This window comes from Poecile atricapillus, chromosome Z (assembly GCF_030490865.1).
Source record: "Poecile atricapillus isolate bPoeAtr1 chromosome Z, bPoeAtr1.hap1, whole genome shotgun sequence".
Lineage (NCBI taxonomy): Eukaryota > Metazoa > Chordata > Aves > Passeriformes > Paridae > Poecile > Poecile atricapillus.
In genome coordinates, this window is record NC_081289.1 from 136,872,328 (window position 1) to 136,899,542 (window position 27,215).

Genomic DNA, 27,215 nt, shown 5'->3' on the forward strand with positions numbered 1-27,215 from the left:
TTCACCACCTTCACAGGGAAGAATTTTTTTCTAGTATCTAATTGCAAACTATTATCTTTCAGTTTGAAGTCATTCCCCCTGTCACTATACACTCTTGTAAAAAGCCCCTCTCCATTTTTCTTGTAGGCTCCCTTGAGGTACCCTAGTTAGGTCACCAAGGAGGCTGAACAAACACAATTCTCTCAGTCTTTCTTCATAGGAGAGGTGCTCCATTCCTCCTATATAAATAAGGACAAAATTGAAAGGGGAGCTAAAATGGTTTGCAGGAGCAAACAGATTTTAGGGAAAGAGTACATGAAATTTTCACCACTGCCTTATCTTTAACACATAAGCAAGCAGGGACAGTCACTACAAAAGAGACCCTTCAACAAAGTTAGTAGGTCACAGTCCTTCCTCCCAGTGTCCGTTCTTACATGAGCTCGACCTCACATGATAAAGGCACTGTAGGGTACAAGCATATATAAGAAGTTCCTAACACAGAATTGAGAACATTTCATCCAGCCCTGCATTCAAGCCTACACCTGGCAATGACTGTCCCCCGACAGCACAGTCTCTACATCTGTTGTACTGACAGAGATTAATAAAACAAATGGAGTCAATCTTTTCCACCTACAGAGCAACCCCACAGACTGCTTCCAAAGAACAAAATGCAGGCAGCTCTCTTACTAGCAGCATTTTTTTCCTAGCAATCCGAAGAGTCAAATTGGCTGTCACTCCTGTAAGTAAGTTCAGATCAAAGTGGGGACAAGTGGATTGAGCAAAATTTTTTGAGTGGCCAAAACCAGTAACTTGACTTGGGTTTGGAATATAAATACAGCTAGCATGCCACAGACAGCACTGGCACTTCTGTTTTATCACAGTCTCACCTTACGAATGATACAAAGCCAAAACCTGCAGAGACGGTGGGAGCTGGATGCTCTCTGAGACTTGTGAAAGGTTGGTGTGTTTGCAAAAATTAATGTATAGAACTAAAATCAAGTTCAGAAACCAACCATCAGAAGAGTACTGCAAGCAGAAGAATTCCTTTCTGGACGTTTGCATGCCTAACTCATTTTCAGAAACAGTAAAATTTCTTCCTTACTAGTAGGTGGAATTATGCAAACACTAATTTGAAATGAAGATGTCTGCAGCAGGAAATGTTCTAACATCTTTCTGCCAATGGCTTAGACAACCTGTGCTGTATTATCCAAAGAAATAGAGCCATGGCACAACCCAGAGTCCATCAACTTCTCCAACCCTTTCTACCACAGTACAATGGAAAATGAAGCTGCTGCTGACTGCTGATCCAAGCCATTGTAACTTCAAGGCCAAAGGGAACTTCTGATTTCAAACCAGCTGGGATGTCAATAAACAGCTTGCAACACACACTGACATGGAGGTCTACAGCTCATGCAGAGCTCAGCCTCAGTTCTGACCCATAAACCAGCTGTGCACAAACAAACCACTAGAAATCCCTGCTCCAATCAGTGGTGCTGCTCATGAGCTTAAGCTTCATTTTCACCAAACAGAAGAACAAGTGAGGAGCAAAAAGGCAGCTAATAGCAGTGAGACATTCTCTTACCTTCCATGGCATATTTCATATCCTGGGCAAAAAGACTCCACATCACTTCTGCACTGATCTTTCCAACTGCAAGCTCCTGAGGAAACCTGAGGGGACATTTGGAAAAGGCTTTGGCATATGTCAAAGCAAAAGGCTCTTCTTTATTTAGCTCTGAGTTATGCTACAAGCTGAAAAGCTCAGTGTTACAGACGCTTCCTTCACCCCAGACAAAGCACCAGGTGAAAATTACAGATCGTGGATTGGACTCCATGGCAGATTAAGTAAACTGAAAAATTTGTTTTAACTCAAAAAGACAGGTCCTGCACGTCTTTCCTATAAGAGGTGCACGCAGTCATTCTGGGAATACGATCTCAGTGCCCTTGAACCTTTTTCCCCTTCCTTGTCCATTTTATTCCTTCTCCCCTTTGAGGGTTACTAGGCTGATAGGCAATTGCTAATCATGTTAGATCAATGATGATTAGGGCATAATCCAGGTCTTTGTGTGTAACAACTTGTAGGATCTCCATCTCTCTCTGCCCTGTGGGACAGTAGGAGGGGTATCCACCAGTTAAACAAACATACTTCAGGAAGGTCCTTTCCAATGCTACGCAAACTCCACCCAATGCAATCTCCCAGTGCTGCACTGAACACCATGTTCCTAAACCACAACGTAAGGCACCACAGCACTACTGTGTGCATTAATGTGCACCCCTGAACTGCTCAACATCAGAAAAAACCAAAAGAACTCTCACCCCAGTTTCAGGTGCATCCCTGAGTTCAGGATTGTAATAATCAGGGTGTTTGTGCTCGAACGCCATCGTAACTGAACTTTTTGAAACTCTTCCATCCCAATCAAAAAGTTATTTATACAGACAGAGACAGATAAGACAGAAAGACAGACAGACAAGATAAGTACTTCTACAAATGCACAAGTGACAGAAGAGATAGAAAGCAGTCTAACAAATAAAGCAGAGCACACACAGACTATCATTAGCCATACATGACACACAGGATTCTTACTGATTCAGGACTGGGGTGTAAGAATTCTTGTCCTCTTCTATGATGGAAACTATCAAAGTGATGAGTTTGGGCCAGAAATCAAGGTTTCTGATGCTGGGGCCCTGTTCCTCAGCAGGAAGGTCCTGAGTTTTGTTCTGAGAAGGAAGCCATTGGAAAACCAGCATAAAATGTAAGGGCAAAGAAAAAGCTGAAAAATGCAGATCACCATGAAAACTCCAAGAACACCTGGGGATCCTTTCTTCCAAAGAGCTTAAAATTATTAATGACTGCTGGCAACTCATCTGATGTAAAGCAAAACACGGTAACGTGACAAACCACATTGGTAACTGGTGGCCTCAAATCCCTCAATCCCTGTTTTGTCATCTACCATGCCAGGTGCAGGCCAGGCTCCAGGACACCTGCTGAGACATCATTTGCCCTAAGCCTAATACTTACTCTTTAGGCACCTGGTTAGTGACTACATCCCTGCTGACATGTTGTGTGTGCATTACTACAGAGAGACCAGTAGAGCTCTCACACATTTGAGAAGAGTTTGTGTCTAGAGGCACCTCCTAAACCCAGTGCAGGATACTGGGTGCCTGAGAACAAGGCAAAGTCTCACTGCTCGAAGTTTACATATGCTAATGACAGTTTCCTTGATCAGCCTTCATTTGCTGTAATTGGCTTTTGCTCGCTCAAAGCTACATCAAACCTTCCCTTCACAAATAAATGCTGAGGCTGGCAAAACACATCATAATTAGTTAGTGTAAAACAATTATCATCCTCCCCTTACTAATTAGTGCTCATTAATTGATTATGAATTTTGTGCATTTGAAAGATAACAAGTCGTGCAACTTTGTTTGCGCTGGCTTTTTGTATCAATTAGTATTCTTGTTATTATCTTAAGAAAATCAGAAAACTTGGATTTCTGCCTGCTTATCAGCTACTCACAGGATCTGTCTGGTACTCCCGACTGTACAGCTCATGACAGTTGTTGAAAATGTACTCGTAGGTGGAGTTGAGGCAAGCTTTTACACAGTCTTTCACCACCTGGCTGGCTCGGGGTGGGCTCTGCAGCTCTTGGACCTGGCAAGGGGACAACAAAGAGAGTCAAACAAAGCACAGTTCATATAGCAAACAGGGAAAGGACAGATCACATGGTTTTGGAAACCAGTCAGGGCTTGGTGGATCTGCTTTCAGCAACTTGTGACCTGAAACCATAAATGGATCACTCTCCCCAGGCATAAAAAAGCAGCGACAACACTTATCTCCCCACTATCTCCTCACTATCTCATTTGAAGCATAAAAGAGATTTTGATGTGCCAAGGTAGACTCCCCAGAACAGACAGATCACGTGGCTCAATATGTGTATAATCTGAGCCAAATACACAATTTCTGCTGAATTTATAGGAGTTTGTTACAAAGCCTGCAGGCAATTTTCCCCAGCATTGGAAGAATGTGCAACAGACTAGCAGAGCAGTTTACATCTGATCTGGAAAGTCTTGCCAAGGACCACTCATCTGCCTTTAAATACAAAAAACTTTCATTAAGTACATCTTTCATCACAAGCTTTGTTGAATTTTAAAGGAACCAGAATCCTTAGGGACATGCCAACTGAATACACCTTCTCTTGCAACAGCAGCTGTTTTCATTATTTCATTGTTACACGGTTTTAGAAAAATGCTGCAGGGATACTTTACACTAAACAGACAGGCAACTGTCACCCTGCAAATACAACTATACCTAACAATTTTGCTATTTTCAGTACCTCTAAACTTTTTGGAGAATTTCTATAAATCAAGCTTCCAACACAGACTGTCCAAATATCTTAAAATAATTTAGGAGTAAAATTTTAAGCGCTTCCTGAAGTACTTCAAATTAAACACTTGTTTTCTTTTTGATAAGGTAGAAATTTTTAAGTGACATGTACTAACCAAGAATATTAGGTTGTAATCTTTTAAAAAAAGTTTAGAAGCCTAAAATCAGGAATATAAAATAATCTCATTAGACATTGCTAGAATAAACCTAACTACGAAACCAGCACATTAGCATTCGTAACAACTCTCTTAGATCTCTACTGAGAGATATCCCATTTTAGTATCTCATCCTCTACAAGAGAAACTCTAAAATATTTACTAGGTAGTGACAAACCTTCCTAATGTTGTTAAAAAAAGCGAATTATCTTCCTAAAACTAGACAATTCCCTTTAATCTTCCCTCTCCTCTTTTTTTTTTTTGCAAGGGAGGGTGGGAGAGGCTGAAAAATAGTATGAGAAAAGCAATTTACATCTTCATAATGCAAAACACAGAGAAGTAAAGACAAAATGTAGATGTTTATACATGGCCAGCAGATGATTTCCATTTTCCTTAAGTGTCTAAATCACAACAACATGAAACAATGGTTTGAAAATGGGAAATCAACTCCTGGGGGAAAAAAACTGCAGAGATGCCATTCCCATCCCCACCCATATCCATACCTTCATCCTGAAAAAAGTGATGCTGGTCAGCAAATCCACTGTAGACTTCAGGTCCTGCAGCCGCTCACGGCTGCTGGCTGGGAAGTTATTCTGTTGACAGAAAAGGGAAATCCTGTTGGAAAGCACAGTCAGATCCATGCAAGGCTTCAAGCATGTGCTAAATAAGGAAACTGTCTTGGAAACATTTCCTGCTCAAGAAGCTTGTACCAGTCAAAACAATGCTCAATAAATAAGGCCTTTTTGCTGCAGAAGCTTATCTGCTTAATTAAATAGATTCTCATATAAATGTAAAGCCTGTGGATACCAGGAGACAGACAGCCCTTGGTGGCAGGAAAGGTCTCCTCGGCTGTAGAAGGAGCAGGATGGGAACAGCCTCACCACTGGCAGCCCTGGCCTTTTGCCTCTGATTATGTGAGCAGTTTCCTTTCTGCACTCGATGCTTGTGTTTTTAGCTTCTCTTCTGAGATGCCAAGGGGTGTGGTGTATTCAACACCTCTCCAGAGAAATAAACAAGACCAAGAAGGAAAAACTAGCACTGTTCCCGTAAGGTGGTACTGGAACTAGCCAGAACCCTGTGAGATGCCATATGTAAATACATATGCTGAATGCAGCTAGCTTTGCTTCTTGCACAAAACTCTTTCCGACCTCAGGTACTGTGCCCTTTCCTACATTCCCACTGTGTCCTGTGGATCTGTGTCATTTAACTGAGGCATTCATGTTCCTCAGCATGCTCTTACATTCAAGCTGATGTGACTGGTTTTGCTGCAAGTAAAACAGCAGGGGCAACCTTGTCTTCACATAGTCTCTTCACATCTGCACATTCAAAAATTATTAGATATGAAAGTGAGAAGGGCAGAGGGGAACAGTTTTCACTTTTTACTGAGGACTTGCAGAAAAATATGCTGTCTCTTGAGAGTAGTAATTGAGTATTACTGCAGTTAGCTAACCACTGCAGACAATTTGATGCTCTTTGCAGTCATTTGCAGATGGTCCTTCTGAGACAACTCTCCTTTAGAGTTAAGCTGTCCACACATGGACTCTCTGGAACTCAGGGTATTTATCAAAATCAAAGACTTTCATGGGTCAAGACCTAAATATAAACCATTTGATGTATATAAATTGCCATCTCCTGTCTGGAAAGTTGCAAACTAACACCTTTTCGTTCAGAACTTAACCTGTCCTTTAGAGGTCTTAAAATAATTACTAAATCCTCCCAAAATGCTTCAGACATGTCTCTATATATAATAGCAATTAGATTACACCTATATTATTGAAACTACACAAATCTTTCCTGTTCCTTTATGTAAGATCTTACTTGTTTGTGCACATTTCAGATGCATTAGGCACCAAAAAGCAGCATTTACTGAACACCAAGCAAACTAAAAAGGCAACACTGCTACATCTTCCTATTATCATGGGCTGATAATTTTCCCTCTGCTACTCTGTGGATCAGTTGGCTCTATTTAGACCTTCTCCTTCTAGTAATGTAGCTTTAGAGTAGCTCTTCACACAATACTCCTTTTATCTTCTTCTGCACCTTGCCCCTTTTCCTGTCTGTTTTGTCTTCCTAATGCACTTCTCTTAATCTCGTGTTTTTCTCCTCTGTATGTTTTCCCATGTTTCAAGTAAATACTAAAATCAGAAGTGGATAACTAAACAAAATCAAAGCTCACACTTGGCGACTGCTTTCAAAATTTTCAATGAATTAGTCACTGATTGAAATAATATAGCCAAGAATTTAAAGGGGAAAAAAACCCAGCCAAGTCACATGATAAGACAATACAGACTCAGGAGTAGCAAAGAAAGAAAGTGGAGGGTTTATGAAGCCTGTTGGACTAATGCCAACACCTGAAACTCATCTCTTCACAATCTGCTGAAGTGGGGGGATCTCAAACCTGACCATACATTGTGATTAGAATTTGCCAAACCTAAAATAAGTGACAACATGGTCCTCTAAAATATTTCTCTCATAGCAGGGGAGAAAAGTCTATTTTCCTTTTTAAGATGATACCCGAAGTAGTTGACAATAGTAATTAAAGTTATTTAATCCAATCCAGTTTGGATTGGAAACTTCTGGGAAAGTATCAGAGATGACCACAGTTCACAATGCTCAAATTATTTCAGAAATCTTGAGGAAATTACAGTAGAATTAAAAAAGAAAGGTCTAGGTTCCATCCATGAGGAAACCAAAATGGCACATTTGAGCAACAAGCTTGTCATGACAATTCCTTAAGACACTTAAAACTATGCAAGAAGTTAGAAATGTAAGTGAAATCCAAATGGTGTGTTTCCCCTATGTCCACCAGAACACCTGAAAGGATTTTGTTTATTCCCACTCACCCGGTACATTGAGAGATCAATCCGAAGTGAATTATGAAGCTGATCCAGAAGCTTCACAAATCGTTCTTTCTGTTGAGCAGGAAACACCAATAAACATTCACATATCACCACTGTCCAATCAATGTTCAGAGTAAGCAGCAAGGTATCAGGTAATCAGTTTCAGATCTCATGAGCGCAGAAGAAAGCAGTATGGATACATGGCATTGTGCAAACAGTATTTACTTTTGATTCTTGGACTTACTTGTAAACTGTAATTACTTCTGAAGTTTGTGAAACATCAGAACTGTCAGGAAAAACACTACATTATCACTCTGAAGTAGAGGCAGAACAGAAACTATTTTGACTTTCCTTCTGCAATTTACACTAAACTTGTATCTGAGAGAAAATACTTATTCAGAGATGAATACATTACGGGCAGAAAAGGGTCTAATTCAGAGCCATGATACAGCTCTATGATCTTATCTATATAAGTGACAAGTACTACAGCTTCTTGTGACATAAATTCTTGAGGTCAGGTCTCTCCACTGAATTCCGATTTGGCATTGTGAACACCGCCTCAATCTATTAATAAATTCTCAATCTGATGGGAAGCATGAGCTTTTCTAAATACTTTTCCAGCATGCTCAACTCCACCACAAGTTATATGCAAAACATTTTAACCGTTAAGGAGATAGACTTCTTTTGTGGTGCTGCTTTTTTGTTTTTCTTAAAGCAGTAGCTGTTTTTAAAAACAAAGTTCTGAAATTACCAGATCACATGGTATATTTTACCGACAGCACTAACATGCAGAGCTTGTATTGTTTGCTCATTCCATACCATCTGTGCTCCACTGTAATGTGAACACAAAGAATAAACAATGCATTACACTGATTGATATCTGAAATGTGTGATGATGAAGACAATAAACCCATGCGCTTTGCCTGGTGTAGAGGAGTTCCACTGCTTCCAACTCCTCATAAATTTAATGTTCCTTAAACAGAACAAGTTATTTACTGATGGTTGGAAGCACTCTAGGCACATTTAAGAAGTCTATGCAACATCACCAAACACACAAACCTACCCCAAAATTGGAGGCTGCAAAGCGGTCCGAAGCAGACACATTTGTGGAGGCAGTGGTGTGTGCATAATAAGCATTGATATTGGCAAGTAAGGTGCTCATCACAGCTGGCACGCCTGGGCACATGTATTTAGAGGAGAGACATGCAAAATGCCTGCAAAAAGGACAGTGATGTAAGTCATTCTAGTCTCTTTTGTGCAGCAGGACTTGACTTGATCCCTTTAATAGACCCCTTCTGCTGGCAGGCACCATGAACAGATGGAAGTTATGTTTCATCACTTTACAGAACTCCAGCATCTCAGAGTTTTTGTTCAGAAAGATGTCATCTAGACAACAGCTCAAAACAAAGAGAAATCCCTTCACTGCAGCCATTTCCAGATCATAAAACAGCTTCTCAGCCATTTGTTGCCAACACTACATGACTTAGCGATGCCCTGGGTCCTGATGCTGATTCCTAGAACCAAGCCTGACACAAAGAAATTGACACGATTTGCTGCTGCCTGAGGCAGATGCAGGTTCTGAGGTCCCATGAGGGCAGCAGCAGCTGGAAAGCATTAATGTCCAGTGAGAGTACACACTAGTATTTCTGTGCTGCACTGATATGTGATTCCCAATGGCTAACCCATCCAGCCTGGATGAAGTGTGCAAGCTCATTTGCATTTTCCCATTCTATCATTAAACGCAAGGAACCCTCCTCCAGGAAATCTTGAAATTATGCTAGGACCATCCAGGCTTGTGAAATTATTAAAAAAAATATAAAAAAATCTGTTAGACCTAAAAAAAGAAATAAAATATCAGAGATTAAGAGGTCTTATATAATGAGAAATGGGAAGTAAAGTTCATTCTAGAAGGCAGAAAGCATGGACCATCTTTATGCAGAAGTACTCACAGCGTTCTCAGATTAGATCTGGGAACTACTTTCGAGATTTAACTTTCTCCCTGAGGGACTCATAGAATCACAGAATAGTTTGGGTTGGAGGGGACCTTTAAAGGTCATCTAGTCCAATCTCTGCAGTGATCAGGGACCCTCTCAACCACACCAGGTTGCTCAAAACCCCATTCAACACGACCTTGAATATTCCAGGGATAGGACATCTACCACCTCTCTGGGCACCCTTGCCTATCCAGCCACTGTTTCACCACCCTCACTGTAAAAGATTTCGTCCTTTTATCTATCCCAAATTTACCCTCTTCAAGTTTAAAACCATGTTTGTTACATGACATTTATGTACCAACTGGTCATTTAGGCACTGAGTAAATATAAGCACATGAAATGGCTTTGTTTAGCTTTAAGAAGAGAAGCTGTGAGGAGCGAGGATCTCATCAAAGAGGTGGCAGACCTTCATCTATGGAAATTTTTCACATCCCTGAGCAGCCTAGTCCAACTTCTAAGTTAGCCCTACTATAAGCAGTGACTAGACCTCTAGAGAAACCTGCAAATTCTTTTCCATTTTGGCTTAAACCAATAGACAGAAAAGCTGCTTGCAAGGTGACATAAGTACAGCTCATAACTCATCTAAGGACCTGTAACCCAAAACTTCCAGCTTCTAATGTGAAGAAGTTCACTTTTGTCTGCTACATTTTATATTACGTTTGAAATAAGAAATGAGCTAAGCATAGCAATACTAGTCTTTAAGAGGAAAAATGACTAATCCCAAATCCAAGTAAAAGTATAGTGACAAGGAAGAAGTTCTTTGAAGATACAGAACTGCATTAGCCTAGCTCCAAAGAGGACAAATCTGTGGCACCATTACTCAAATTTTCTGTAAGTGCTTTCAGCAGCACCTGGAAAATTAGTCACTTCAAAGGACTGTAACACTTGCCAAAACAGACGTGTAGGACAAATGCTTCCACAAAACCTCATCTGCTCTTGTATTATCAGAAATCTTCAGTGAGAACCTTGAGCAACACCTTTTAAACAGAAGAGCTCTCAAAGAGAGATTCAAGAGTCTCAAAACAGAAACGGTAGACAATAATTTCTAGACTTTAAGGACACCAGTGATTCAAAGACAGGAAGTCTCTTTCCATTCACAGTAAGCCCCATAAGGAGCAGCAGTCACTGCCAAGCTTTCCATTACTGATACACTTCATCCGCAAAACAGCAAGAGTTACATCAATTAGTTACATTGATTATCTGCACTAAGAAACACAGGAAATGCATCTTACGTCATGGCCTGGTATATTGACTCAATGCCATAACGCATCGCAAATTCATCCACAATCTCTTGGGCTGTCTCATCAAAATACACCTTCCATGCATCATCTCCTTTGGCATCAGGGATCTTCACCACCCCATTCCCTTGCACATCTGTGAGATGGTGAAAGAGGTTCTGAAAAACAAAACAGGAACAAGTTGGTATGCGAGGCTGCTGAAGCCACTAAGTAAGATTCACGAAGAGTGTGGAACTGTTGAGGTGGTGGCACTAACATAAATTTCTTTATTATCCTCCTCTTTTTTTCCCCTGCCCACTCTGTATTTTCTGCTTTTACCTTCTTTTCTTCTTGAAAGAATCTCATAGCTGAATTCTTCACATGCATACCTACAGCTTTACCTAGCAGACAATGTGAACGATGCAGAGTGCTTCAGTGCACTAAAACCATACACTAATTAGTTTTCCTGAAACCTACGCATTTCTGTCCTCAGAATGAAAATGCCATAATTTGGACAAGCTATTTAAATTAGCTGACATAACAGCTCTGTATCAGCATGGTAATTATTATACAGAACAGTCCAAACAGATTTCTTTTCCTGAAAAAGATACCCTTAAGATCACCCCTAACAACTAGACACTTGCATTATTATTCAACATAACCTTTCACTTTATCTAACACTGCAAAAGTTTTCAGCTATCATTGCTATGCAGAAATTGCACATGCAGCTCAGTGTGTTTCTCAGTAATCTTCAAATCCATGTCACTTACAGATTCATCAGCCTTTCAGACAGCTGGCTCCCTACAGTAAGCGATGCAAAAGTCTAATGATCTCATTAGTAGCTAGGGGACTCTGCTTTACAGTGCTATTTTTCCTGATTATATTACTCTTGCTGTAAATCATCTTCATTTTATAATACACAAAAGAAAAAGGGTGATAGTTGAAAAGATACCTATTTGCAAAAAAAAAGAGCAGCAAGCCATCATGCATGTTCAAAGGACAAAACCAAAACAGGTTACCAAATAGTATCTATCACTGAAATAAAAAACAATAAATATGTACTGAAGGACACAACACAGCCTACTAAAAGAAGCCTACTTTCTGAGCTTCATATTTATCTTGCAGAGAGCTCCCTGGTAGGGCCGGAAGATACCAGAGTGTCATCCAGCTCAGTGTCTGGATAAATATGCTGCTCCTGTAGATGAACATTCCCCTCTGTGATCCAACTGTCCTTCCCTGTGTAAGATGAATTCGCTTAACCCTCACTGACCTCAGGATATTTTTGTATACAGGGCTGTGACTACTCCTCCTTATTCTGACACTTTTGAGACTGACCCTGCTGTCTGCCATTTCTTTGACACAGATAGACTGGGCATCTCTCCAAGACAAGGTTTTCCCTTTAGTCTTTCTCACAAGTCATCTTTGGATTTCTTCCAACTTCTGCAGCACTGCCTGTCCAGCTCAGTCCATCCTGAGACAGGTCAGTACCCAGAAACCTCAGCTTAATCTCCTGTTCCCCAGCAGTTGTTCATAACTACACACCACTGCAGCAGCACAAAAGAATTTATACCACCAATACCTGCATCACTCAATAGCCCAAGACAGAGACTCCCTTCTCAATCAGAATTTATTCATAATGCATTTTAGTATGCTTCCTCTAAAGAAAGACAGAGGTACAATACATGTTGAAACATCCCTCAAGGAAATTCAGAGGTTTCTCCACCTTAAACTCAACATGGGCTCTGAGTGGAACCAAAGCCTGATCTCTGCCTGACAGTAGCAGAGCTGTGACAATGGGACAGACTGAGCCAGCCAGTCCCCAGTGTGGGGGAAACAGCTTAAAGCTGCCTTTGCCTCCTTGACAAATGTGGGTTTGATGATTCAGTGTGTTACCAGACCTGCATGGCAGGGAAAAGAAAGCTCACCTAGTGCAAGGAGGAACATTTCAAGGCAATAAAGGTCAGTAAATTGCTCTTTCAATAGCCAGAATGAACAGATGTCCCCACTTCTTACCTCATGAAGGCAAGTGTACTGAACATGATAGGGAGCCACTTTCTCCTCGCCTTTGATCTCCACACTGATTTGCAGGCGAATAGCCCCGGACACCGCAGACTTATCTGTTCGCTTCTCTAGAAGGCAAAACCATCAGCAATTATATGCATTGTTCATGTTCAGAGCACAGCCATCTCAGGGTGACAACACTGGCAAAAAATACTGCTGGAATCTTGGGCTGAGTCACCACAGAGAAAACTTTCTCTTTTCTTTCAAAACATTGAATAATACTAAGTAGACATGAACAAAACAACTGCCATGATACAGCCTCAATATGACACACTTAATTAGAACTATGTACGCTTTTAGACATAAGATAGCCTTTCTGCCACCAAACATGCTACAGGGTCTTGGATTCAGTCAGCTGAACTAGAAGCACCAAGGACATATTCCTTTTCTGAGAACAGATGACTGATGTGGAATTTGTCCCTAGCCTCACCATAGCCTTGAACTCCTGGGAACTGCTGGAAGAAGATTTTGGATCTCCTAGGAGATGACAGGTCCATAGTGCCCATCAACTCACCACCATCTGGTTGCTTGCTGGTTGGTACTTCCCACAACAGTCACTTGAAAAGGTCTCAACAATTTATTAGCCCAGTGCAGTGCACCTGATGTTCTTACAGACTGGTAAAATGCTTGTGTTGACACCAAGAAAAAGAACACTGGACAACATGTCTCCAGCAGAAGTGGAATAGAATCTAGTTCGAAGCATTTCTCCCATTGTACTTTTCAATGGCTGACAGAGAAAAAACATCAACCTTCTGACATACTACACTCCCTTCTAACTGGGATCAGCTTTGCAGCTGCTTTGCAGCAGTATCATATGCCCTTGAAACCATGTAAACTTTTCTTCCCTTGCAAATCATCCACACACATCCAAGTGCTCTCAAACATTCCCAGACCAACACAACACATTTTCAGTCCCAAGGCCCTGCTCACCAAGGTTGTACCACACATCCATTTCTCCACTCAGAGTGCGAACTTCAATGATTGTTTGCCCCAGGAAATCATCCGACTCGCGTTTCAGCCTCTGCTTGACACGAGACTTGATGTCATCATCTTCATCCCACACTCGCACCTTGATCCGATCAGAGGAATTATGGCACTCACTGCAAACAAGAGAAAATGTAATTTTATGAGCGCGCAATGCAGCCAACATTTATTTGCTACATGCTCTGTATTCCTCTTGACCTACTCCTCCAACATCAGAAAGATGTTGATTAGCAAAGTGTAAACAATGCATATTTATTCAAAAGTGGAATGTCTGATATGAATCACACAACAGCTTGTTGGTGCACTCTAAAATGCTCCTGCGACATGGCAGATAATGCACTCCAAATGCACGCTGAACGACCGCCCTTGCCCCAACCTCAGCCACCAACTTCTGACTTCCCAAGTGGCTGTGACTCTGCTGCTTGTCCTCACTCTCAGCGGCAGCTCACAGAACTTGGGAATTCTCTCACAGCTGTCAGTTTTGCTGTGAAGCCCACAGAAGCCTGAGGATAGCTAGGCTGCTTAATGCCAGCATACACCCCCGCCAAAAATGACAATCAGCATCTAACTGGTTTCAACAGCTCTCTCCATCAATGGCCTCCTGTTCAGCTGAAGGCTGTAAGAGCTACCTGTCTTTATGCAGTTTCTAGGCTAGCACAGTGAAGACCTGTGATGAACACCCTTTGTGTTGGTTTCTAACAAAGCGTAAATAGCTCAGGTGGAGGTAGATCTCTTACTTCAAGACAGTCACACAGCAGTAGTGTATCAATGCATAATACAATACAATCAGATGATACACCACACTGCCTGAGGGAATGGGTGTGATACAGTAGTTAGAGCACTGGTATTTAATTACTAGAATTGATTCTGCCTATTATTCACAGCTTAGACTAATACTTTGTGCTCTGGGCAGATCAATGAAGACATTTCCATTAAAAGAAGCAGTTTACTGTTTCATGAATCAGCACCCTCCAGTTTAATGCACAGACATGATTTACAGACTCTTCCTCTTTTTCAGGTCTTTCAGATACTTTTTGTAGATCCAAACAAGCTTTTGGATGTCAGAAGTGGGTAGAACCGTATTATAACAGCTCTGCTCATTTACAGGGCATGCAATAAAGCAATTTGAATGCTCATATGAGACCATGACAAGGGTGATTACTCACCATAACCACTACAAATGTCTATCCTCAAGCAAATAAAACCTATGAAAACAGGCAACTGCTGCTGAAGGCCTGTTTTCCAGCCTTTTTAACATTAACATGCTGCATCTGTTGCTAAGCAACAGGGAGAAAGAAGAAATGGGTCAGAAGAGCTCTGCTAAGCCTGGTCAATAGGATGTGGCAGTGGCTGGCTATGAGCATGCTCTCTGCCAAGAAGCCATTTGGACTCTTGTGCCATTGTGATTCAGGACAACATTTAACAGACATCCATGCAGCTCCTACTGATATTTCCAGTAGAGAATAATAGCTGGGAATTATATGGACAAGGTTAAAGGCAATTCCATACAGCTTGGATCACAGGCAGAGCCATTGCTGCTCCCTGACTTTGCTGTGCAATCAAATCTGTATTTAGAGTTCAGAATAAAAGAAATTTGATATTTGTCTCCTATCTTCACTCTCCTCTTCCTCCTCCTTTACTTCAAGAATGTCTTCCCCAACAAAACCATGCAAACAAGTGTTCACAAGCAGGCAATAGTTGGTATTGTAGCTGCTCGTTGTAGCTCTCAAATTTATCCAAGTGCTTTGCCAAGTCTGCTAGCAATACAGCCTAGGCATGTGAAAGAAATCCTCTGTTCCTGACACGGTGCACTACTGTACAGCCTGGCAGTATTGTAGAGGCTCAGAGTTCAAACATGCAGGGGTGCCTCAAAATACAAGTGCTGCACAGAGCCATTTACCAAGTAGCAGTAAGTTAATTCCTGACTTCTTCAGACATCACCTTCTGGCTGACAGCTCTTTGCTAGGACCACTTTGGTCTTCCTTCTTTGCTTCCAGTGGTCTTTCCTTAAGGAAAACATTCACTGTTCAAAACTAAATCTAACTTCAGCAGTCCTACATGCATCATCCCCCACTCCTGAGTTGGCTGGCTATCATCCTTCATGCAAAGACAGCACCATAACTCACTGCAACATCCTACAGGAAACCTTCCAATAGCACTTATTGAGCTACTAACGCTTCTATTTTACCACACCTTTCTTTGTTGTTTTTAAGAGACTGCTCAGCTTGCTTTCTTTGTGCTGGTCCCATGCCAGAGTGAGAGTTTTATCACCTGCTCACTGCAGCTGAAAGCCTTATGCTGGTGGCTTACCATCAAACATTTAAGTCTGTGGAACCACAGTCCTTAATTTGGTGAAGCAACACACTTTTGTCGAAACCAGTTCACTTTGCAGTGAGGACCCCAGAACAGAATCATGAACATTGGAAGATTTGGGCTTGATGATGCGTAAGAATTTTCTAACTAATGATAAATAGCTTCCAGTTTGGGACAGTGACACTGTGATTTGTTTGCTGCAGCAAACAAGCTCTGCTGCTACAAGCTCTCCCCCTCATTAATACAGGATCTGGCACATTTCTCAAGATGCCTGCCCCACTTCTTGCTATGCTTTCATGAAGCTTGATCTCAATGTGTGCACATATATATCTGTCCACCTTCCCAAGCTGAGCTCTCACAGCTTTTCCCAAGAGGCTGCAGAGAAAAGAAACAGTCTGTGACCTCACCTAAAGGAAGAAATTACCAAATACTTTCAGGTCAGTTTCAGAGAGCAAGGGACAGGAAACCAGTTTTGCTATGTACATGGCTCAAACCCTTCCTTTTTTATCCATATTGTCTCAGTGTTTGGAGTGGTGCCGTTTTTATAACAGAACTCACTTTTATACTTCAAGCTACCAAAAGAAGTACCGTTTTCCAGAAACAGCATACAAAATCTATACGAAAAATTAAAATCAGGTTTTTATTTTTTCCCCATTAAGATTTTCTGCCTGAAGCCAGTCGTTGCTGCACTGGAAGCTGCTGAGCCTGCTTCTGCTAACTTGCTCGCTATCCCACTCTCTACCTCCATCTATTTTGCCACGTTCCCCTTTAGTCTTACACAGCATCGAAGCCCCAGCACCCACACACATCCCCTACACCGTCAATATTTGGGTCTCTTCCCATGCCCAGCTGAGGGGAAGCACGAGAGCACACGAAGCTGTGGTTAATTCTGGTCTGCTCACACAGTGACATGCCCACACACACAGTAATTAGTATACTGGTGGCTAAACAGAACAAGCAACTGTTGAATTTACACTGTAGTTCCTCCCACAATGAAGTTAGCAATTTGTATCCCTCTAATCTAGCTCCAACTTCTGAAAAAAAATTGAAGGAAGTGATTCTTAGTTCTGAGATCTCTGTCCACCTGCAAAGTCTGGGCCAGATGGGCTTGGATGATGCCAGGGGTCTGGGACATGTCATTGTCAGTGCCCCATCTCCTTTAAAATGTGGAGAGAAAGAAAAAGGGCAAGTGTCCAAAAATGACCGGAATACTACTTCTGAACCAATGAGTCATTCCTTGAAACAAAAACCCCAACAATATTTGTTCTGAATTTGCCAATTTTACCCTGGAGAGCTGACAGGCTAAAAAAGACAAAACACAACATGTAGATTTAAGCAAGAACATACAAGGAAAGTAGAGGACCAGAGGAAACAACAACATTTTACAGATTTTAACATAGGTCAGAATTGAGTAGTTTTATTGTATTTTTGTATTTTTTTTATATTGAACCAAAATATTTATGGTTCAAAAAGTCTAGTGAATGTCTGTGTGTCCATATTCTGTGAACAGTTTCCTTTCTGCTGACACAGTTCTCAAGAAGAGCCTGTCAAGTTCCACAGTCCAGTGCAGGGGACATTTCATAAATTTCAGTGGTAGAGAAGAAGAAAGAAAGAAGTGCAGAGCTGCTTGCAGACACAATGGATGAGAGTACAAGAGGTAGGAAAATGCAAAGGAGAGAACAGATCAACAAGATTTTGGGACCTGTGATCATTTGAGGAGTACAGTTCTGCTTCTGAGGAGCAAAGCCTAAAAAAAAGAAGTGATTTTGTGGAAAACGAGAAAGAAAGGAGTAGTTGTAGCAACCAGTATGATAAAGACCAGTAAAAAGTTGCAACAACATACAGAGGGGGAGCAGGAGAAAAGCTGGTTTAGGAAATGGTGCAGCTGAAAAAGCAGGAGGATTCCAGTGTGGTTCAAATGAAGTGTCAAAACATTGCAGGGTCCAATTGCCAGCTCAGTTGTGGCCAACTGCAGTGGGAATGGAAGGCAAAAAACTTCTCAGAAGAGGCTCATTTTCAAATTATGACAAGACTCCTCTTTTAGGGAGAAAAAAGGACAGTGGAAAAAACACCAAAGGCAAAATCAGTGGAAGAGGAGCGAAGGAAAATCCTCAGTTCTTTATAAGTTAAGCATGACAGCACAATAATATGCCCTGAGAGCCCATTATTGCTGTCTCAGAACAAAGAAATGAGTTTTCTCTTATTTTCTTCTAACATGAAGCTCTTTTCTGAGGAGAACAAGTACAATCATTTGCTGTTACCCAATGTTACAACACCAACTGACAAATTAATGGTACAGCTCTTCTAACTGCAAAGAGCAGATAAAGTGATTCTGCATTTTACATCACTAGCTACATTAACTCAGCTTTCCAGCTGGTGCTTGCCACTAGGCATCAGGTCTGCGTTCAGATTTAAGTCTCATGTTGGTAACTGAGCAGGGAAACAAGTGAGATATTATCAGAGTGCCAGTTTCAACGTTTGCAGTACCTGGAGATTAAAGAAATCAAGACAAACTGTATGGCCCCTGCTACACAGAGAAGGCAGTCAGAAGGGGGAGAGTTACAATGGTTATAAACACAGTTATCTCAGAAGGGGAAGTCTAAAATACAGCTTTGGAACAGCACATGTAATCACAGGGATAACTGAAAGATGTTGAGCTTGACAACATGCTCAGCAGGTGAAAGGAAAACTGTGGAACCAAACGGAAGCCTCTGGGTAACCAGCCAGTAGTTAGCTGAGCAGTAGCACCATTCCCAAAGGATTAACAGGTATGTATATCATGTGGGCTCTGCACATCCCAGTAAAATAATGTCTGTCTGCTAGCAAGAGGCCCTGCATTCATTTTAACTAATTTATTCTTCTACAGTGAGAAAGAATAACATGCCTTTTGCAACCTGTTCAGAGATACTGTAATCTGTTCCAGGCAATGACTACATATCCACCGTTCAAAGCTTAGACACAGCTGTACTCAGACCATACAACTTCAAGGGGATATTACTCTAAAATGAACAAGTAATTCTGCACCTACGCCAGAAGAGCAATAACATTTAGTATTCACAGACTTTAAAGACTATGGCATTCCCTGAACAAAAGGTATGGAAAAGCAGCCTCCAAACAACCCCAGAGCTCTTCCTTTAGAACTGAAATTGCCCTGTGGTCAGGTTTATCTTCCTAAGCGCTGTCTGCTATTGTAACCCATACGAATGGATGCTCAGCTTCAGCCTTTAAAGAAGAAAAACATTCCAGGAACCCTGTAATTTCTACTAACAGTCTAAAACATGTCTAAATGAAGAATTACTGTCTTGTTCTAATTGCACTGAATATGGCAAAATAGCTTCCTTCTCGTATTACTGGACCACTTCATAAGGAAGCAAGAGTTATGCAGACTTGCTGTGAAAGCTTCTATGTTCCAATAGGTTTTGTGGAAAAACAACAGCTAAATGGAGAGGAGAAACCCATACCACCTGCTGTCCTTGGAAAGCCTGCAGCCAGCTGGCTCCCATATACCAGCCACTACAGACAACTCAGAATCCAGATGCAGGCAGGAGACATGCTGCCTTCTGTCCAGCCAGAACTGAGGGCAAGGGAAGAGAGTTGAGGGCACAAGGTAGAAAAGTACACAGCAAATGGAGGAGGACATCTGTAAACACACTCATCACAACTGGAGTAAAGAAACTGGGATTTACTACGAGAAAGAAGGGGATATAAACCAAAGAAAAGCAGGGGTTTCCTCGGTGCATGTTCATAGAACATTGTGCTGCAGCAGTGGCTGGAGTCCTCCACCAAGTTTCCTGCTGCCAACCACCAGATATGCAGAGTCTGCATCAAGCCTGCAACACTTTGAACAGAGCAGAAAAATCAACACCTTATGCTTTCAAAGGTCTTCAAATGCTGATGAAATATACAAAAATCTCTATGTAACAACCTATTTCCTAAAGCTATAGATGTAAATATACAAAGAGATAACTTTCAGAAAGAAACAGCCTGCAAATTGCTTGCTCAGGCAACATGAATACACTGCAAGAACTGGTGATTAATCTAAGCAGATGCCTACAGTTACACAGGCTAGTGATGACCTAAAAAGCACTTATACTGGAAACCCAAAGCATTTTCAACCTTGCCTTTTCTAAAATATGATTCTAAATCTGGAATTAGAATTGGGTCAAACCTACCACAGTATTTTTCTCTCAAAATAGATGGAAAACTAACAAAGTCATTTTTAGGGAGAAATATTTAAGTTTATATACTTTTCTATCAATCACCATAAATAAATATAAACCCCCCTATTAAAAACAGGCTACCAGAGACATAAAAATTTTCAAATTATTTCAGCTGCTTGTAATAAACTTTATTGAGCTTGTAGAAAGGATTGTGTCACTCATCTGTGTCCTCATTCATGCCATGGTTATAATAACAGTGTTATAATTCTAATAACTGATGCACTCAGATTTCTGGCTCTACATACAACCTTTGAAAACACCCTGGAATTGTGATCATGTGGAAGGCACTAGGCACCTAATGACCATCAGTTACAAACAAGTCCACCAAACCAGCGCTGCTGACATACATTAGTAACTGACCTGACCTCACTACTTACACATCTTGCTCCTTTTGAATTGTTTAACCATTTTGAACACCAAAGCTTTCAAAGGTCTACTGCAAGGCTTTCAGTAACTACCCGCACACCTTTCTCTCACTACAAGAAATTAGCCTCATTCTAAGAATCAAAGACACTTCCTCATCCAACCCTTTAAAATTTGACAAGCTCTTGATTGACCTGACAATCTCTTCTAAAAAAGCCTGGTTTATAATGGGTATTTTGGGCCTGAATGTGTTGATTTAAATTTCCATTTGATTATGGGTTAGAAAATTTTAGAACTTGAAGAGCTGTAAGCTGCAAAAAGATCCATATATGCAAAATAGAAACATGGGTGTGTAGAAAACCAGTGCTGCACATGCTTCTAAATGACTGTCCTCATTCAGCAGAAGGTGAGCTTCAACATCTACTAATGAAACAAACACACTGATTGCAGTACTGAAGGCTCTGCGGCCATCGGTGTGGACTCTGTGCTCATTTCCTTCATCTCCTCCTGCTATTCCAAGGCAAGGAAGGCAGCCACCACAGGAAAGACAGAAAGTAGCATCACTGCTAATGCCCAAGAGCACCTTATCTGCTGAATCACAGGCATGGCGATTAAGTCTAAAGAGTGGCACCGTTAAAATGGTGACATTTATCACACTCTGTTATCTGTCTTTAAGCAGAGTATTTGCTGCAGCTCCTAAAATTAGAAGGGAGCACACTGCAAATACCATGGTAACTACTTGGCATGGTAAATCAAGGTCTTTAAGGCTCCCACACAGACTTGCTGCTATTGTGACTAGAGTTATCCAAACAGCACCTAAGCATTCTTACTACTTACCAAGCAGAAATGTTACCTTGGATTAAACTAAAAATAAAGACAGGGACCTGCTCACTCAAAATAGGAGTAGGATTCTTCTGATGTTAATGAGTAGTTCAAAACTACTTAAAAATAATTTTGTTTCTACCGCACATTGTAAAGACAAAGCTGGGCTGATATGAAACTGATTTTAAAACACAAACAAATTACACTTTGCAGAGAAAGCTCCCCTCAAGAAGTTTAGTAAAGTACAGGAAGGAAAAGAAAGGAAGGAGACAGATGTTACAATGCAATACCTTACATATTAAAAGAAATAAAGATTGTTGATGTTGAATGAAATCACCCAGGATCCTCAGAAAACAGTTGCTGGATTTCATGTCTCCAGTTTATAACATCTTCAATGACAAATTGAGGGTACTGATTACTTATTCAATAAAAACAGGACGGAACAATATATTTTGAGCATAGCTGTTATCTAAAGAATTGGGCCTCCAGTCTTTCCTTTCAATTTAGACATCAATACATTGGTCATCTTGGAAGCTCTCTCTTGCAACAATAACTCCTTTGAGTTATTGTTGCATTGATGTTCCCAAACTGAAATAAGAGGCTGCTGGTGTCACAGACACTGAAGGCTGAAATTACCTGAAAAGCTGAAAACTGAAAGCTAATTACCTTTAAATTTGGTTGCCAAACACCAATAGCAGGTCCCAGAACATAGGTCACAGAGTTTCCTTAGCATTTACACAAATGTTACTCTCATATTACAATGAATTCTTTTAGCCAGAAACAATAGCTGCTGATTTAAATATTTTCCTTGCTCTTTAGCATTCTCTAGGAACATCAGTATAGAAGTGTTCATAAAGCAGACAATTTGTATATACACAAGGAAGACAGATGGGATAAATAGGTGTGCACTATGTACATTTTTAAAGATGTCAATCCTCCACACACACAATGCTGAGCAAAAATAGAACCATCCCAGATTACAGGTGATGTGGGAATGCATACTGAGAGAGAAGACATAGCTGTCAAAGCACAGATCATACAAACAGATGACATGAGACTGAGAGTCCTTGTCAGAGCACTTACAAGTAAAACTTCTCTTCCCATACAGGGTTCAGATTCCCAAAGATGGTTTTTGTCCTCTTCTTTGTTTTACCCACTTGAACAGTTACATATGGATCACTGGACCCAGTCTTGTCTTTGGCCTGCAGACCCTGAGCACACACCACTGAAACGAAAAGAGAAGGGTTACCACCATCCTGCAACAAGACAATGTGTCTGACCACCACATGAAGCAGCAGCTCATAACGGGCAGAGAAACAGGATTATCCCTCATGAGAACATTTCTCACGAGCCTCAGCTCATGGTGCACTATGGTGCCTGCAACAGGGCTATCTGCACCAGCTACTTGTATGTGCACTCGGCAGAAAGACACAGAGGTCAGAGGCCTTCTTCCCTCTTTTAATTTCACACCAACTGTCTTACCTGAGGCTCCCAAATGAGACCAAGGGAACCTGTAACTATCCCACTCACCAGTGATTGTGATCTTTGCTGACCACTTTGAGGTACCATCAAGCACACTCTGTTTCACTGTCTTCATCTGCTGAGCATGTGTCATTTTGCTCTCACAAAACACATCTCTGATCAAGTCGAAGATCTCAGGCTTGTTCCGCTCCCGGATTTTCATGCGATCCTTCATGGCCATGATGAAATTCTGGGTCCGGTCTTCAGCTCCATGCTTCGAGCTCTTCTCAGCTGCTCCTGTGCACCAGAAAATACACAATGGTCATCAAGAACAAATATACACAAAATCATGTCTCACTGAATCTGGACAGGGGGATCAAAGCTGCAAGTTACCCTTCACATGATGGGTGACTGATCCTGACACTGACATTTACAGTCCATCCCCCTGTTCCAACATACACTGAGAACTTGGACCACTTAGAGGCTGAGGAGAAGTTCCTCTATAATCCAGGATCAGATTGCTCTCCTATCAACAGATTGATTTAATATCCTTACAGCTAAGGAACACCCAGGAATGAGGTTCTTAAATTAACAGCAGGCATCAGCATGGCCTCTGCTCTCATCACCTTGCTATGAATAAAGAAATCCTTGCTTAGGCTAGTGCTGAGAAAGGGACATAGGACCTCCATTACAGATAGTACCTATGAGTTTGTCCCAGTGCTGCAATTCAGCACCACAGAAGAGAAGCTCAGATGGGTCCAAACTGTTGGCATTTTCTACCATGTGTAGAAAATAGTGTGCCACAAAGCTCCCAGCTGAGCTCAGAGTAATTTGCTGCAAATCTATGCCTCCTTCTGCCTGGAACCACCCTGTCTGGCTCAGGCATCAACCTGCAGAAACACAGAGTGCCCCTCTGGATGCCATTCTATTTTATCAGTTTGCATGGAGACAACTCAATCAGTCATCTTCTAGAACTGCTCAGGTATATTAACTATCACAATAACCATAAGATAGCAAACTCAAGAGTTCAAAATTTGGGCCATTATATGCATGCAGTGCTACTACAGTGTCCAGCAGCTGGACACACAACAGCCATGCACAGAGTCTACAACTGCACAGATAGCCAACTTCATCTGACAAAAGACAAGCCTCTGGTTGCTTGCACACCTCTTAAGAAGTTTCAAAGTTCATGTAATTATGAGATAAGACTACTCCCACCACCAAATACTTCCTACTCAATTCTGACAGTCATTTTTACTGTCAAAATTTAGAAACTGACTACTGTGTCAGATGTGAGACATGCATCAATAAAAGCACCAATGCGAGCTAACAGGGCAGATAACTCAGGTGTGAAATGAAAAGCAGGAACTCAGGATTGCACAGTCTCTCTATACACTGTCTGCAGCAATTTCAAATTATGATCTTAAGTCAGATTAAGTTAAACCAGTACAAAAGTCTGAAAGTGAACACATTCAATCATAACCTTTCTGTTTAATGTAATATACTTTTGTTTGTTTTTCTTCTCCAGGATAGTTTAACTGAAGTAAGCTTAGTCCTAGAAAAATGTCCTTATTCAGGTATTCACCAAATATTAAATAACCTTAAAAATATGTATTAAAGCAGGTGCAAGGTGTGTGCATAGGGAGTAATCAATCACAAAGACACATGGAACTGTTTTCTTCCAGAAGTGGGCAAATATGATATCTGAACCCTTGCTATAAGGAACTACAGTTTTGCATACAAAACTGTTTCAGCAAGTAGTGACTAAATATGAAGAGAGTCCTATGAACTCATACACACACAGAGGAGCCCAGCAGTACATAGCCAAAGAGAATAAAAACAGTTTGCAATAGAAGTGTCAGAAGTTCATTAAGGATACTGCATACCAAGGCATGTTATTAAGGGCCTGAGTGTGAAACAACCCTTAATTTTACATTACCCGAGTACTTTTTAATTTTTCTTGCTAGAGGCCTGATGTTCAGTATTTAATTTAGTACAATAAAAAGTACATGCCCCAGAGTTTCCTGTTGTTGGCTTAAGATGAAATGAAATCAAAAATACTGGAATTAATTACACAGTCCCTGCTGTTTTTACTCACTGGTGATGCACCTAACATTTATTAAAGGAAAATGAAACTGAAATTATACCAGGGGCTATGCTTTGAACTTTAGATAAGAAGTGCTATTCAGCTTTAACAGAACTAGGTCTCCTGAGGATAGAAATGGACTCTATGCTATATATGCAGAACTACAGAAAATTACTGGGAAATTGGGAAAGGCCAAACTGAACAATTTGCCTTTCCTAGCTGGAATTCTGAGATCTGTCATGATCCAAAGAAATCAGCTCAGCCCATACCTTTCTGACTTCAAGGAAATTAAGAACAAAATTAAAACACACCTTAATGCAAGCACTGCAGGAGCATCAAATGAGGCTTTAGCACGCAAATTTGGACAAATGGAGGAATTCTAATTAAAAACATGTTTAACATCCCCACAACCTCCAGAGACCTTGCACAATGGATTTATGCCTCTGCAAAAACCTAGCAGCAGTCCAGGGCACCCTGGGTTGCAGGATGTTCAAGCCATGACACACAGACCCCTACAGTCCTCTAGTAACCTCCAAGACTTGGCTCTGCCTTCTGACTCCAGAGGAAACCCCACACCTCCATCCACACTGCTTCCCCACCATGCCCAGATAATTTGCCCAGGCCACTCCATTATTCCTTCCCTAGGAAAGGTCTCTGTCTGCCTGCAGAGACTGTGCCTGAACTGCAGGGCAAAAGCCTGAATCAGACAGACACCTTGTTTAAAAATACAGACTAACAAAGAACATGTCTAAAAGAATGTCTATTCTGCTGTCTCAACAACACACTCTTTTAAAATTTTGATATTTGCTTCTTGGTACAGAACCAAGAGGGATTCTACAACAGCCATTGGGGGACTAATTAACTACGATGTATGTGTTTTTAAAAGCAAAACATGTCACTATACTGAATTGCAGAGGGTGCTTTTCCTGCTCTTGGACTGTGACTGTGTTTCTCTAAGTTGCAAAGAGGTTTCTGGTCAGTGGATTAGCTTTTCAAATCCTGTGAATGGCAATAGAAATTGCCATAAAAGTAATGTGTACAGGTTCTGGGCTTTCCTTTCTTTCTAGGACTGAATTATTAGTCAATTTATGACTGGAAACAGAAAGTAAATATATCTATATTGGGAATTGTATTGATACAGCTATTAGTAAGCTACCAATACTGTTATTCTATGCTTTAAGAAGAATTCAAGAAAGCAACACTTTAGGATAGAAGGCAGCTGTTCAGTAGGCGGATAATGCTTAGAAATTACATATCCCTGAAACTTAAAATAGATAGTCAAGTTTCAAATAAAGGTATCCTTCTTCCTTCTGTGCAAATATTTTCCTACATAGGACTCTGGGAGCAAATAACTGTTCATCACCATGGTGTCTAACCATCATTCAATTCAGAAGCCAAGATGATTAGCACTTGACTTATTTGGTCTGACTAACCCCCCACTCACTGACTCGAGTTTCAGAACTGTAGCCTCTGAACTCTGAGTACAACACACACAAGTTTCTCATCTAAAAAGCAACAATCATACCTGCCTCACAGTCCTGAGTCAAAATGCATCAAACGAAAAAGCTAGCCCTGAACTGCAAAGGCCTCTTACCAGGCTCTTGCTCACATAATGTCCTTCCATTCCACCCTCTTGCTAATTACTTCTCTGCATGTGTTCCTTGGTCTCCTACACATCCAGCCCCAGATTTACACTTTCTTTGACACGAGAATTGTCCAGCCCACTCTAACTCAGTTAGTACTACACCAGTGCTCAAGGCAAGAGATAAAACCTCGGTTTCCAAAAGCTTTGCCTGCCATGGGGATGGTTTGTCAAGTAAGAAAGGAAAGGTACCCACTCAGCAGAGACTTCTACTACTTCCAGGAATAGCAGATGGCTGAAAACAGAGCACTGTCCCTTGAGCAAGTATTTAAGAGCTTATGATAAAAAGGTAAGTGCCCTATCATCAGAATAATAACTCCTAAGTACCTACAACATTATGAACCAGGAGGCTGCAGTACACACACTGCCTGACTCCAGGTTATTGCACTTCAGACACACCAATCCATGGAAAAGGCCTGCTGAAGCAGTCTGCAAATGTGTTTGATTCAAATTGCAACAAAGCATTGCTGAATGCACACCAGTGCAGTCCCACACTGATGATAAATTTGTTGAGTGTATCAGACAGTAAGTTTCTTAAAAACATAAGAGTCTAAGAAAAATACCCTCAGAAGAGATAACCAAACTTAATTCTAAAAGAACTGGAGAATTATTTTCCCCAGAAAGGTATGAAGGATGAAAAATGGATAAACAGCACATTCTAAATCTAAGGAAAAAAAACCCCAGGTGTCTACCCAAAATT

At 41.0% G+C, this 27,215-nt stretch overlaps 1 protein-coding gene across 1 annotated transcript in view; it reads right to left on the reverse strand.

Annotated features, from left to right (window-relative positions):
* UNC13B (unc-13 homolog B) overlaps window positions 1–27,215 on the reverse strand; it is a 207,796-nt gene that overhangs the window by 46,991 nt on the left and 133,590 nt on the right. Inside the window, exons 15-25 of the mRNA XM_058864730.1 lie at window positions 22,857–23,084; window positions 22,410–22,551; window positions 13,555–13,724; window positions 12,577–12,692; window positions 10,579–10,742; window positions 8,416–8,566; window positions 7,356–7,424; window positions 5,016–5,105; window positions 3,491–3,625; window positions 2,561–2,694; window positions 1,562–1,647 (exon numbers count right to left, since the gene is read on the reverse strand). Coding sequence (XP_058720713.1) covers window positions 1,562–1,647; window positions 2,561–2,694; window positions 3,491–3,625; window positions 5,016–5,105; window positions 7,356–7,424; window positions 8,416–8,566; window positions 10,579–10,742; window positions 12,577–12,692; window positions 13,555–13,724; window positions 22,410–22,551; window positions 22,857–23,084 — 1,485 coding nt within the window. The remainder of the gene's footprint in view (window positions 1–1,561; window positions 1,648–2,560; window positions 2,695–3,490; window positions 3,626–5,015; window positions 5,106–7,355; window positions 7,425–8,415; window positions 8,567–10,578; window positions 10,743–12,576; window positions 12,693–13,554; window positions 13,725–22,409; window positions 22,552–22,856; window positions 23,085–27,215) is intronic.